Below are 15698 nucleotides of genomic sequence, written 5' to 3' on the forward strand. Positions count from 1 at the left end.
CCCATCTGCCGAAACCTCTCACAGGAAAAGAGAGTTTAGACATGAACTCTTCGACTCGTTTCGGGCCAGAAGCGCGGTGGAGCCAGGCAAAATACCGTGCAGGGTCGGGATGGAGAGATAGGCCAGGGGTTGTTTTCTGGTCTGTTCAATGAACAGAATGTTTTCAAGTATCTTTTACCTTTTTTACTGGTAAGCTTTGCCAGGTCACTTTTAGTCACATGGCTCGATGATGGATTGATATAACTAAATGTGACTTACGTATTATAGACAGCTCCTTTTAGATACTGAGTAATGTTATTAATATTTCATTTAATATTTATATAATTTATAAAAAAGATCTAATGTGATTACACTCACCGAGCACTTTATTAGGTACATCTATCTGTTTTTTTATAAGCTACACCTACCATACTGATGAACTTTGGGAATATACAGCTACTGTCTGTCAGAGATGTTCACAAGTCACAAAATACGAGTCCGAGTCAAGTCACGAGTCTTTAGGCTAGAGTCCGAGTCAATTCACGAGTCAATATAATATACATAAAACATATATTGGAAATGTAGCGCAAAAATAAACAAATAATCTGTAACTTCAGATAAAAAACAACAACAGATTAGTGACTGTATTTTGCCGTTTTACTTTGTGCCTTTACTTTCCTAGTCATTGTGCAAATGAATGTAATTTCCGTAACAAGAAGGTACCAGTTAAAAGCTTAAACTGATACGTTTTGTTTTCATTGCAAATTACGGCACAGTGGCAAAAATCCAAAACACAGCAAAAAAAAAAATCATAACCACTGCTTACCTTAGCGTATGTTCTTCCAGATGCTATTAAATGTATAACTGTGTGTTTTTCCATTAGGAATATAATCCGTTATTTTGTAAATGTGCTTATAATTAAAAACCTCCAAACTTTTCCCGGTTGCGAAGTAAAACACGAACTCGTTAGAAAGGCAGTCAAGCGTTTCATTCACCCCAGTTGTTCCTGTGAAGTGCACTACGTAGGGTATTCCACCATTTTAAGTGAGATTCCAATCCAAAGGTAACGAAAATGTCCAAATGAAGTGAATATATTATTGTCACTGTAACTAATGTTAACACATGCTGATGCTAGGGACTCTTGTCGTTTACGATTTTTTGGCGAGTCATGAGTCATTTGGAACAAGTCCGAATCGAGTCTGAAGTCGCTGTGTGTGCGACTCAGACTTGAGTCCCCATCTCCTGCTCGGTATACCTTGTCACCCATCTGTACCCCATATATCAATCAAAAACGACCCCCAGAAGGACCCCCACTTACCGGATGTTATTTGGGTGTTGGAATATTCTCAGCACTGCAGTGACACCAACATGATCATAACATGGAAGTGCTTGTTGTACCGGTAAGAGTGAATCAGGTGCAGCAGTGTTGTTGGGATATCCTGTACTGTAAATACTGTATATCCAACCAAATAATACATAGCAAACATTGTTTTGTGATTTAAAAGCATCCACTTTTCTCTTAAGTGTGCCAAAATAGGGGAAAATAAAAGTTTATTGTGTGGAAAAAAAGAGTTCATTTCTGGCTTTTTGGGTAGACAGATACAATTAGGTAGTGTAACACAAGGTATACATACTGTATGTAGCTTATATGTAATGTATATTTTACATAAATCAGGGTCTGTGTGGATAAGTTTTTAATGTTTTCTCATTGTGTTTCTATAATCTGTATTTTAGGAGTTACAGGTCTTGTTAGTACAGACAGAAACAGAGCCAGGTACACAGACTTCAGCCTCTGGGCCATGAGCAGCCTGGAAACTGGACGATACGCGGTAAGTTTGTTTCAACAAATAAACCCAGTCACTAATGTTCATGAATAAATGTTCCTTGTACATCTTTTGTACTTTTGTCAAAAGGTTCAAGAAAATGAAGAAATCACAGATTCTGGTTACAGATTTTTGATGTGTTTTACCAAATGTCCCAACTTTTTTGGAAATGGGGTTTGTAAACATAACAGTTACATAAAATCTAATTTTTATAAATAAATAAAAAATAAAAACAAAATAATTATTGGGAAACCAGAACCATTACAACCCTGACCAGGATTTTTATATCACTAGAAGCCTAGCAAAAAACATAAAGACATTTTAATCCTTTAATTTCTGCGAGTACAGCTAAATGTGAAGCTTTTTGTGTCTTCAATATTCTGGAATTAATTATCCTATATAAGGTTTGTGGCTGTTATAGGTGTTTTTCTGAAGATTTACTGTGTTTCAGATTGCCCAAGTCCTAAAAAGCATCTGTAACCTATTAGTAATGTTGATTGCAGACTCTGGTAATTATTTTAATGAATACAGGTTTTTAGTAGATGCATTTTAAGGGTATGAAAGACATTTCTGTATAGGCAGGAAAAACAGCACGAGAGCTTTCATGGAAAAACAAGGGAGTAGGTGGATCAGGAATGCTTGATTTATATTCTTGGATGAGGAATTTTAGTTCTCTAGACTGAATCCCTTTAACAGATCTAGTGCACACGGAGGATCTAACCTGAAACAGGTATAGCAGTTGTGTTCTGTTGCCATAGATACTTCATGTAACCAACCTTTATGTTACATTTACGCTTGTTTCATTTACAAAGCACATTCACCATCAACAGAGAACGTACCCAAAGCTAGTTGGGACGGGGGCAATTTAGGGCTAGTAATGATGTGATTCCAAACAGGTGATTGTAATCATGGTTTGGTACAAAAGCAGCATCCAGGAAAGGCTGAGTCCTTGATGAGCATAGATGATCAGAGGATCTCCAGTTTGTCAACAAATGTGTCAGAAAATTGTTATTTAAAAACAATGTACCTCAAAGAAAGATTGGAAGGGATTTGCATATTTCTCCCTCTACAGTGCATAATATCATTAAACGATTCAAGGAATCGGGAGGAATTTCAGTTCGTGAAGACCAAGGGTGCAAGCTTAAGCTGAACGCCGCCACTGCATCAAGAACCACCACTCAACAATAGCTGATAGAACCACATGGGTGAGGGATTACTTTGGCAAACCTTTGTCAAGCACTACAGTACAGAGTTACATGCACAAATACCACTTAAAACTTTACTGTGCAAAAAAGAAGCCTTATGTTAACCATGTCCAGAAGCGACGTCGACTTCTCTGGGCTCAGAGGCATCTAGGATGGACCATCACACAGTGGAAACGTGTATTGTGGTCAGATGAATCAGCATTCCAGGTCATTTTTGGAAAAAGTGGACGCCGTGTGCTCCAGACCAAAGACGAAAAGGACCATCCAGACTGTTATCAATATCAGCAAGTCCAAAAGCCAAGGTCTGTCATGGTATGGGGCTGTGTCAGTGCCCTCGGCAAAGGTCATTTACACTTCTGTGATGCAGCATTAATGCAGAAAAGTACATTGAGATCTTAGAGCAACATGTGCTGCCTTCAAGACGTCGTCTTTTCCAGGGACGTCCATGCATTTATCAACAAGACGATGTTCGATCCCCAGGTGGGGCGGTCTGGGTCCTTTCTGTGTGGAGTTTGCATGTTCTCCCTATGTCTGTGTGGGTTTCCTCCCATAGTCCAAAGACATGCAAGTGAGGTGAATTGGAGATACAAAATTGTCCATGACTGTTTGATATAACCTTGTGAACTGATGAATCTTGTGTAATGAGTAACTACCGTTCCTGTCATGAATGTAACCAAAGTGTAAAACATGACATTAAAATCCTAATAAACAAACAAGCAAACAAATGCTAACATGGCTTAACAGCTCCCTTCTTCCCGCCACAGCTCATGTCTAAAATTGGATCACCGTCTGCCAAACCATTTCCTTACTTTTCAGACATCCTGTATTTTACTATCAAAGGTGATCCATGACCATAAATCAGTTTCTAGTTCCGGATATGGAGAACATATTTGCCCCATCTAAATCACAACAGGAGTTTAATCTTATTTTCTTTGCAGGTTGTTGGTGACTACAATGGAACCAACAGGGAAATTGTGTGGTCAGCAACAGAGAGGATTCATTGGCCCAAGGGCTTTCCACCCATTGATGACCCCCGATGTCTGGTGTCATGTGAAGGTAGGGGGTGTCACGAATAAATAAAAAAAGAAATCAAAGGGAAGACTTGACTAGCTCAGTGATTAAGGTCAGTGATAGCCTAGTGGGTAGAGCTTTGGGCTATCAACCGGAAGATTGGCGGTTCAAATCCAGGCTCTGCTATGCAGCCACTGTTGGGTCCTTGAGCAAGACCCTTAACCCTGTCTGCTCCAGGGGTGCCGTACGATGGCTGACCCTGCGCTCTGACCCCAGCTCCCAAAACAAGCTGAAAGAATTTCATTGTACTGTACACCTGTATATACAGTACAAGGTGTATCGTATATATGACAAATAAAGTATATCTTCTAAGGTACTGGACCAGTAATCAGAAAGTTGCTGGTTCAAACCCAACCACCTACAAGGTGCCACCGTTGGGCCTCTGGGCAAGGCGCTTAACCCTCAGTTGCTCAAAAAAACATTGTGTTCAGTCATAATTTTAAGTCGTTTTGGATAAAAGCGTCTGCTAAATACCGAAAATGTAAATAAAATGTAGAGTGTTAATGCTTTATGACATGTGGGTTCATTTTTGGGACTTGGCTTTAGCTTTAGCTATGAAACTGCTCAATTGGCAAGTCTATCATCAGAGCATTTGTCCACTTAGAAAGAAAAAAGTCTGATAGAACATTTCTATCCTGAGAAAGTGGTCTTTTTAGGTTGACAGTGCCAACATTTACATATTCATTAAAATGTTTATTAAACATGAAACAGTTCAATCTCACCTCAGCTGAAGATCTGTGGTAGAACTGAAATCTATGTGTTGGACAGCACGTTAAACATTAATTAGGGACTTACACCGACAAGGCATAACATTATGACCACTGCCAGGTGAAGTGAATAACACTGATTATCTCTTCATCACGGCACCTGTTAGTAGGTGGGATATATTAGGCAGCAAGTGAACATTTTATCCTCAAAGTTGATGTTAGAAGCAGGAAAAATGAACAAGCGTGAGGATTTGAGCGACTTTGACAAGGGCCAAATCGTGATGGCTAGACGACTGGGTCAGAGCATCTACAAAACTGCAGCTCTTGTGGGGTGTTCCCAGTCTGCAGTGGTCAGTGTCTATCAAAAGTGGTCCAAGGAAGGAACGGTGGTAAATCGGCCAAGGCTCATTGACGCACGTGGGGGGCGAAGGCCTGCCCGTGTGGTCCGATCCGACAGACTTTACCAGTGTAATATGCAGTTTGCTGTAAAAGTGTTTAGTGATTTAATATTTTCCATTCATGTAGCATTCAAGAGGCTCACATTTACTAATTAATTTCGACTATGAGGCTGTCCTAGTGATCCTACGGCAATTCAGTTAGCAATCGCTTGGTCAAAATGTCCAAGATGTCAAAGTCTAAAACAGCCTAAAATACTACTGAGGTAACTGAGTTTGGAAAACTCTGAACCAGTTCTTTGGACGCAAAGGGAAGGGGGGGCGGGGGGGGGGTGGTGGTGTCAAAACACGGACTAGAATTCTTGACCATGAAGCCTCACACCGACGCTGGATGTTCTAGGTTTACATTTAACCGTTAAGGTAGGCTGTGCTGTGTACTGCAGCTTTCATTTATTCTATCATTTAATTATGTTCACAAGTCACAAAATATGAGTCCGAGTCAAGTCACGAGTCTTTAGGCTGGAGTCCGAGTCAAGTCACGAGTCAATATAATATACACAAAACATATATTGGAAATGTAGCGTGAAAATAAACAAATAATCTGTAAGCTCAGATAAAACACAACAACAGATTTTGCCGTTTTACTTAGTGCCTTTACTTTACTAGTCATTGTGCAAATGAATGTAATTTCCGTAACAAGAAGGTACCAGTTAAAAGCTTAAACTGATACGTTTTGTTTTCATTGCAAATTACGGCACAATGGCAAAAATCCAAAACACAGCAAAAAATCCATAACACTGCTTACCTTAGCTTATGTTCTTCCATATGCTATTAAATTTATAACCGTGTGTCCCATTAGGAATATAATCTGTTATTTTGTAAATGTGCTTATAATTAAAAACCTCCAAACTTTTCCCGGTTGTGAAGTAAAACACGAACTCGTTAGAAAGCCAATCAAGCGTTTTATTAACACATCATCTGTGTGACACAAACTGAATAAATGAAAATAAATTTCCTACTAAAAATTAAAATCAGAAGGTCTGATTGGTTCAGAAAGCAGTTCTTACAATCATTAGTGCCAATTCTGTAGGAGCGTTTAATTCACATTAGCTGTTACTGTGAAGTGCACTACGTAGGCTATTCCACCATTTTAAGTGAGTTTCCAATTGAAAGGAGGGAGTGACACTACAGAGCAGGTATTATTTAGGTGGTGGATGATCTCAGCACTGCAGTGACACTGACATGGTGGTGGTGTGTTAGTGTGTGTTGTGCTGGTATGAGTGGATCAGACCCAGCAGCACTGCTGGAGTCTTTAAATACCGTGCCCACTCACTTTCCACTCTATTAGACACTCCTACCTATTTGGTCCACCTTGTAGATGTAAAGTCAGAGACGATCGCTCATCTATTGCTGCTGTTTGAGTCGGTCATCTTCTAGACCTTCATCAGTGGTCACAGGACGCTGCCCACGGGGCGCTGTTGGCTGGATATTTTTGGTTGGTGGACAATTCTCAGTCCAGCAGTGACAGTGTGGTGTTTAAAAACTCATCCACTCATACCAGCACAACACACACTAACACACCACCACCGTGTCAGTGTCACTACTCTGTGGTGGTCTTGGAAGAGTCCTGACCATTGAAGAAAAGCATGAAAGGGGGCTAACAAAGCATGCAGAGAAACAGATGGACTACAGTCAGTAATTGTAGAACTACAAAGTGCTTCTATATGGTAAGTGGAGCTGATAAAATGGACAGTGAGTGTAGAAACAATGAGGTGGTTTTAATGTTATGGCTGATCTGTGTATATTATACTACAGGTATAATTACATTTAAAATATTGCTTTTATTTTCTTTTTAGATCCGATTGATGTCCTTGGAATCGTTGCTGTGGGGTCTGGTCTGGCTCTAATAATCTTTGGATTCTCAAGTTTTCTCATATACAGGTGCATTTTGGAATCTATATTTGATGGTTGTGTTTTTATTTCTTACAAAGTTGTGAATCGCACCTTGACAGGACTGCAGAATTCAATGCTCTTATTTACTGTGGACATTTCATGAACCGTTTTTGGATTTTGAAATCATTTAATATTTATTTACACATGGTAGATTTTGGGCCATCCGAGAGTTCTTTTAGTTGTTTTAGTAACATTTGGCCATTTGAATGTCTTTTTATAGTACAGTATACATCAACATTTACTTTCTTATTCATTAATAATTATATATTTTTATTAGGGCTGTCACGCGATTACATTTTTTAATCAAGATTAATCGCGATTAAAGAACCAAATATACTAACATACAAACTAATTTCAAACTAATTACTAAGCAAAATTAGAACAGTTATGCACATTTTTATTGCAAGAACATGTTTACCAATAAAAACATTCATGAAATTATGATAACATTTTTAAATCTAAATTAGTTTTAGAAAGCCAGTCAATGCCTGAGTTGGTAACAGCTACCCATCTTTCAGCCAGTTATTTAAAATGACAAGTCCATTCACATCATCTGACAAAAGTGAGGATCTTTTCCTGGTCATAACCCTGCCACTGAAAACAGGCGCTCATAATATGAACCATTTCTAGATGCAACACCGGTGGCGTAACTAGGAGCTCATGGGCCCCAGTGCAAAAAAAATTTTGGGCCCCCTCAACAAATTGCATATGCTGAAAGCTGATCAGAATGAATTAAAAGTACTCACTCAGAAGTTAGACTTCAAGTCCAAATTCCTGCCTCTGGTATTTTAATGCACAGTTTTAGTTATTTTAATTTTACTTCACGAAAATATTGTAATATAATAATAACGACCTGGCGAGTGCAGCCCTAATTTTTTATATATTTTTAATACAAAAACATCCCTATAGGATTTATAGAAAAACATCCCTTTGGGATCTTACTTTTTTTGTATTTTGTTTATGCATTTTCTCCCGACTTTTTAGCGCGTCCAATTGCCCGATTGCGTCATGCTTCCTCTCCACTAATGCCGACCCCCGCTCTGACTGAGGAGAACGAAGCTAACCCACGCCCCCTCCGACACGTGGGCAGCAGCCGTATGCATTTTTTCACCTTCACTAGGCGAGTGCTAATGCGGATCAGCCCCGTGTACGGAGAGACACACCCTGATCAACGCACTCCTTCCCCGCCCCTGTGCGGGCGCCATCAATCAGCCAGCAGAGGTCGTAGTTGCATCAGTTATGAGGAGACCCTATCCGGCTTACTACTACCCCACCCCTATGTGAACAACCGGCCAATCGTTGTTCATGTGGCCGCTCGGCCCAGCCGGATGGCAGAGCTGAGATTCGATACGATTTATTCGAGATCCCAGCTCCGGTGTGCCAGCGTGTGTTTTTACCGCTGCACCACCTGAACGGCCCAACATCAACATTTCATTTTTACTGCATTCAATTGTTAACAGGGACAGCACGGTGGCTAAGTGGGTAGCACTGTCGGTTCAATCCCCAGGTGGGGCGGTCCGGGTCCTTCCTGTGCAGAGTTTGCATGTTCTCCCCGTGTCTGCGTGGGTTTCCTCCGGGAGCTCCGGTTTCCTCCGACAGTCCAAAAACATGCAGTCAGGTTAATCGGAGACACTGAATTGCCGTATAGGTGAGTGTGTGTGTGTGGACCCACGCAGCATTGGAGTTATTCAGTCAAAATACCGTTCAGATTTAAGGGGACTTACTAGGCAGCATCTTAAGGTATCTAGGAATTTAAACAGCCTACTTCTCGGGAGCGCGCGTAGGAACACACCCAGAGAGTTTCTTGCTATTACAGCTTACCCGTTGAGGCACGCTTCTTGGCAGAACAGTTAACACCCAAGGGATAACATTGTTAAGGACTTCACCTCCCTCCTAATAAAAAGGATTTTTGGATCCATGGGTGGGGTCAAATGTAATAAAATTTAGCTAGGGGACCAAAGGTTATGAGCCCCAGGCAGTTAGTCAGTTGGCCCTAGGTGGCTGCATATGGAGCTTTGAGACTAGAGACATACCAGAGAGCCTTGCCTAGACAATACTCAGCATCGAGTGGGGATAGAGGTTGCTGGTATGCCCCCTGAAGGCACTAAGGATGCTGCTGTGCCCCCTGATGGCTCTGAGATTATTGCTGGAAGATCGGAGGTGCCACTGTTTATTCTGATCCTTCGTCTGGTTACACTGACCATACTGGTTGGTCTTCCTGTTCATTTGTCTACCTCATATTGCTTACCAGTCTTGTTGTCTACCTTTCTGGGTCCTCCAGTTCTGCTGTCCACCTTGTTTCTACAGGCGTGTCCAGGGCCACCGCCAGTCAGTTTGTCTATCCTTGTAGTCCATCTAGAGCAAATCCACCATCTCTTTTGTCTGCCCACGAGAGACTTGCTGCCTCGGGTCCTAAGCCCCCCTTCCACTGTTGTCATGTGTGCCGGTGAGGGGGGTTCCTGTACTACACCATGCCTTCTCTATTAAACATTTAAAAATAAATTTGATGCAATGACATCAAAGTGCAACTCTGTTGTGTATATTGACTTTTATTCTCCCAGTTTAGACATATTCAATTCCCCACTGCGCTTGCGACCTTGCATAACATGCATAACACCCACGCTAGCCAGTAAGGGCTTCAGGCTATAGCACACCCCACCCCCGTCACACTCCTATAGCACACCCCACCCCCGATTCCTACAAGGAACAAGCTATGCTCTATGTAGTTCTCTACCACTTGTTGATCATTGATAAAGGTGACTCCTCTGTTGGTCTGCCCTCCCAAAGACATGGCCGGTTGTGTTTTTAGAGGACCTGTTGTGATTGTTTTGCTGAGACTTCATGGTGGTGGCTACTGTATTGGAATGCTGCATCACCAAGTGTGCAAACTCCCAATAGTTTATCTTAATTTTGTTTACCATGTCAGTTGATTTTCTTAAATACTAAAATGTTTTATACATTTAATTCTCTACAATAATTAGTTTGTAAAAATGTTTTATCCTCTCATGGTTAAATATCTTTAAAACAATTAATGGCTTTTAATCAGGTACTTTAGTTTACTCCAACATTAAGTAAATGAAACGCTGAGTGTGTAATGCTCTGTGATGGATTTACTCCTTTCCATTATTTTTTACCCACCTACCTCCTTAAATAGCCTTTTTTGAACACTGTGAACACTCTGGACAAAGGCAGATGTAAAAATGAGTGAAGACGATAGTTCAGCCGTAGAAATGCAATGAGCAAACAGCACAGATGGTTATAACCTGAACTTTGCAGTTATACCATTTAGTGTGCTTGTATAATGCACTTCTGTTGACTGGTAGGTGGCAGTGGCAATGCTTATTTCTCTCTTACTTAATAATACAGTGGCGTTGAGTTTAAAAGGCGTTGAGTTTCAAGGTATTTTTTCCCATTAGGATGTATGGGAAGCCTGTTAATGCGTTCCTTGGCCCGTGGAGCCTCATATATTTTAGGCTAATGTAAAATAATGGGGGTTGTTTTTGACAATTATACACTAAAAATAACACAAATATAATATAAAAACACTAAAATACAATTGCATCAATACAGTAAAACCTGCTCTTTACCTTTACTTCTTTTATTGTTTCCTCATGCTTCTTATTCGTGGTGATGCTTGATCTTGGAAAACCGTATTCTGTTCAGTAAAGGTGCATTCACATGAGAAGCGGCAAAACAGCTTATGCACCGGCTGTGCTGTTATTTTCTACGGAGTGTGGTGGTGCACAAAGCTTAATGTGACTTATTGTACGAGAATTTCATTAGTAGAGAGAACTTATGAGCAGTAATAATTAAGAGAGGTTTAGTGTTCCTGTGTCGTTCTTTTAATACATTAAGTCACATTAAGTCTTTTATACGATAAGCGTTTTAGACTCTCTAGAAAAAGCTGATTCTCACAATTACTTTTGCTAAACACAAGTTTAAAAGTGAAACAGGAGGAAAATCCAGCTAAACGTAGATAGATACAGTGGACGCTTTCAGAGTGAATGTGACGGTTATTCCACACAAATGCAGAATCGTGACGTTTTGCAGAAAGCCAGTCGAGCAGTTTGATGATGCATGAGGGACTGGTGTAGTGCACTCCAGGCTTTCACATATGGAATTCATGAAACAATAAGTCCAGTGTGGAATGCTTCCTCTAGCCGTGAGACCTGCCAGCGTTTTCAGGATAAGAGTTTCCATAAATAGTCCGTCTGTCTGTTAGTCAGTCTATCTGTTTGCGCATGTAATTGCAGGGTAAATGTTTAAAAATAGCTTCTTCTAAGACTTAGTTGAAAGCTATAGTTTAATATTATTTCTTACCAGATTAAATGCTTTTATTGAATGTTATGCATGGCTGGGATGGATTGGCATCATGTACAGGCTGTATAAGCTGCTTTTGGCGAGCTGCTTTAAAAATGAGGTCAGCTGAGACATTTAGGTTAGCTGCACATTTATTTAGGTAGCTATACTACATGCTACATCACAGATCTATGCATCAACAGTATGTGTGTTTTTGGGTACCTCACAAAATCATGCAGACCCTTTGCATCTCACCCCACACGGAATTCAAACCCAAAGGTTAAAGAGCACTGGATTAATCTAAAATATAGAAATATACACAGATCAGCCATAACATTAAAACCACCTCCTTGTTTCTTCACTCACTGTCCATTTCATCAGCTCCACTTACCATATAGAAGCACTTTGTAGTTCTACAATTACTGACTGTAGTCCATCTGTTTCTCTGCATGCTTTGTTAGCCCCCTTTCATGCTGTTCTTCAATGGTCAGGACCACAGGACCACTACAGAGCAGGTATTATTTGGGTGGTGGATGATTCTCAGCACTGCAGTGACACTGACATGGTGGTGGTGTGTCAGTGTGTGTTGTGCTGGTATGAGTGGATCAGACACAGCAGCGCACTGTCACTGCTGGACTGAGAATAGTCCACCAGCCAAAAATATCCAGCCAAGAGCGTCCTGTGACCACCGATGAAGGTCTAGAAGATGACCAACTCAAACAGCAGCAATAGATGAGCGACCGTCTCTGACTTTACATCTACAAGGTGAACCAACTAGGTAGGAGTGTCTAATAGAGTGGACAGTGAGTGGACACGGTATTTAAAAACTCCAGCAGCGCTGCTGTGTCTGATCCACTCATACCAGCACAACACACACTAACACACCACCACCGTGTCAGTGTCAGTGCAGTGCTGAGAATCATCCACCACCCAAATAATACCTGCACTGTGGTGGTCCTGTGGGGGTCCTGACCATATGTAAAGAAACAGGGAGGTGGTTTTAATGTTATGGCTGATGGGTGTATTTAGCTTTCTGCACACCATCTGAGTTGATTAACAGTTAACTAATGAGACTGCTGACAGTATCATTACTCCTGCCAAAAGTTCAGTACCTCAATAATAAGAAGAGGGTATTTTCATTTTGACAAACACCTTTGTATAAATTCAATTTGGAACCTTAGTCCTTTTACTATTAGGCCACTGCCAAGGTTTTTCCTTTTCTCCCAGCCTAGAAAAACAAATAACGGTGGGTCTTTTGGGGCAGACCAGGATGGCTGCAAAAAAACAACCCAGTTGAAATGCAAACTCTGCATTATTCCAGCTTCACCATCTGGAAGTGTTTTGCACCTTTTAGATCGGAATGTGTGAGCTCTGCTCTTTTCTTTCTCACTTTTCATTCACTGCTTCACTCGCTCTAATAACAATACTCCTCATTGAGATCGCGGCGTCCGCGACGTCCGAGCGGCGTCCGCGTGAGGACGAGGGATTTCGCTTTGAATAAACAGTGTGCGGTCCTCGCTGCAGTCGAGGCACGGCGAGGAACTGCGGGTCCTCGGAGAGCTGCTCCAGATGTGTTGATTCAGTTGGAACGTGCCCTCGTGTTTATTCCCAGCGTGCACTCGGTGACCAGGTTTACTTATGGTTAAAAATAACAGGAGGGAATGGCCAGAAGACCAGTGACCCTAAAATGGCTCAGACTTTATTTGTGCCTGTCCAGTCTAAAGGTAGATTTTTTTTGGACTGGGACTCTGGTATATTAGTCTGCTGTGAAATTGTAAATTCATTTATTGGTCTAGTATACGTGCTTGGACTAAGCAATGGTCGTAACTCACACTTGCATTGAGACATTTTAAGTTTTTTTTTTTATATATAATTTTGATCACTATTTGGCATCAGAATCTATATATTTTTAGTCACTATATATCACTGCACCTGTTAGTGAGTGGGATATATTAGACAGCAAGCGTAAGGATGTGAGCGAGTTTGACGAGGACCAAATTGTGATGGCTAGACGACTGGGTCAGAGCATCTCCAAAACTGCAGCTCTTGTGGGGTGTTCCCGGTCTGCAGTGGTCAATATCTATCAAAAGTGGTCCAAGGAAGGAACGGTGGTAAACCGGCGACAGGGTCATGGGCGGCCAAGGCTCATTGATGCAGGTGGGGAGCGAAGGCTGGTCCGTGTGGTCCTATCCAACAGACGAGCTACTGTAGCTCAGATTGCTGAAGAAGTTAATGCTGGTTCTGATAGAAGGGTGTCAGAATACACAGTGCATCACAGTTTGTTGCGTTTGTTGCCCATGCTGACCCCTGTCCACCGCCGAAAACGCCAACAATGTGCATGTGAGCATCGAAACTGGACCATGGAGCAATGGAAGAAGGCGGCCTGGTCTGATAAATCACAGTTTCTTTGACATCACGTGGATGGCCGGGTGCACAATGACGAGTTTGAGGTGTTGGCTTGGCCTCCAAATTCCCCAGATCTCAATCCAATCGAGCATCTGTGGGATGTGCTGGACAAACAAGTCCAATCCATGGAGGCACCACATCACAACTCAGAGGAGTTAAAGGATCTGCTGCTGACATCTTGGTGCCAGATACCACAGCACACCTTCAGGGGTCTGGTGGAGTCCTTGCCTTGAGGGGGTCAGGGCTGTTTTGGCAGCAAAAGGGGGACCAATACAATATTAGGAAGGTGGTCATAATGTTATGCCTCATTGGTGTATATATAAAAGGGGGGTGGACAACTACACATTATTGTCCACGCTTTGGTGGCATTGCCAGACAGCCACCGCTGGACCCTTGAGCCAGGCCCATAAGTCCTCTCTTGAATTGTAATCAGCATTACTTGTAAATTGACTCATGAACCATGTGCCAAACGGATTCACGTAAAATGTATTTTATTTTACCGTAATGTGTATTTCAGGAAGCTGAAGCTGGAGAAAGAGTTGGCTGGAATGCTGTGGCGGATTAGATGGGAGGAGCTGCAGTTCGAAAGCCCCAACAAATACCACAAGCGAGCTGGGAGCCGTCTCACTCTGTCCCAGGTATCTTTAATTCCAGTCAGTCCTCCTCATATCTGGTGGGCGTTCTTGACGCTGATGCTTTTTCCAGCTGGACAGACTGTGTGGTTGTACAGATCACTTTGACAGCTTCAATCTCTTGAATTTTCACTCTCTCAGACGTGGTTTTACTGCATGAAAGTGCAATAAACAAGGTTTACCCCCCTAGTTGTTCTTACAGCTTTTTTTTTTATCGCTCGGCTGCTGTAAATCTCTCTGGCTGGTCCTGGCACGACTGCTTAAAGGCCTGTTTTTAAGAGTTACAACGTTCTTAAAATCATAAACTCATAAACATGACTTATTTCAGTGGAAGTGGCTGCCAGTTTAGCAGCTAACATCCACTTTTGACGGGCTGGTCTGTACACACTTTGAGTTTTAAAACTCCTGAGACGTTTGAGTCATGACTGGCTGTCTTGTGCTGAATAGTTGTGTTGTGTGCTAAAATGACTCACTGATTTTGACATTAGTATGATTACTTAATGATCCAAAATAGTCCTAATGCCCTCTGAACTCTCTGTAGGATTCAGAAATGGTTAGTGTCTACTTTTAGTGTCTACAGTATTAATATGCTGTAATAATAATATTTTCTTTTCTTTACAATCAGTCTTTACAGTAGAGTTGGGTGGAGAGGAACTCCCTTGGCCTGAGCCTTGACCTCAACCCCAGTGAATACATTTAGAATGAATTAACATCTATTTTGAGCCAGCCCCTTTTGTCTGACCTCACAAATCCGTTGATTAAATGGGCACAAATTCAAATGGACACAAAATACAACCTCCAAAATTTTTAAAAAAAAAGTCTTTTAAGAAGAGTGAAACTGGATGGAGGGGTTTGGGAGTAACTTCAGAAATTTCTCTCAAGATGAATAAAGTGTCTGTCTATCTATCTGCCTCTGTTTTATCTCTATCTATCTATCTGTCTGTCTGTCTGTCTGTCTGTTGATCTATCCATGTGTTCTATCCATGTGTTCTATCCATGTGTTCTATCCATGTGTTCTATCCATGTGTTCTATCTATCTATCTATCTATCTATCTATCTATCTATCTATCTATCTATCTATCTATCTATCTATCTATCTATCTATCTATCTATCTATCTATCTATCTATCTATGTGTTCTAGCTGTCTGTCTGTCTGTCTACCTATCTATTCATTCATGTGTTCTATCTGTGTTCTAGCTATCTGTCTGTCTGTCTGTTTGTCTATCT

At 41.3% G+C, this 15698-nt stretch overlaps 1 protein-coding gene across 1 annotated transcript in view; it reads left to right on the plus strand.

The window, feature by feature from the left end:
* Window positions 1–15698, plus strand: part of npr2 (natriuretic peptide receptor 2) — an 89578-nt gene that overhangs the window by 37231 nt on the left and 36649 nt on the right. Inside the window, exons 5-8 of the mRNA XM_062989191.1 lie at window positions 1714–1808; window positions 3946–4063; window positions 7037–7121; window positions 14356–14476. Coding sequence (XP_062845261.1) covers window positions 1714–1808; window positions 3946–4063; window positions 7037–7121; window positions 14356–14476 — 419 coding nt within the window. The remainder of the gene's footprint in view (window positions 1–1713; window positions 1809–3945; window positions 4064–7036; window positions 7122–14355; window positions 14477–15698) is intronic.

This window comes from Trichomycterus rosablanca, chromosome 26 (genome assembly GCF_030014385.1).
Source record: "Trichomycterus rosablanca isolate fTriRos1 chromosome 26, fTriRos1.hap1, whole genome shotgun sequence".
Lineage (NCBI taxonomy): Eukaryota > Metazoa > Chordata > Actinopteri > Siluriformes > Trichomycteridae > Trichomycterus > Trichomycterus rosablanca.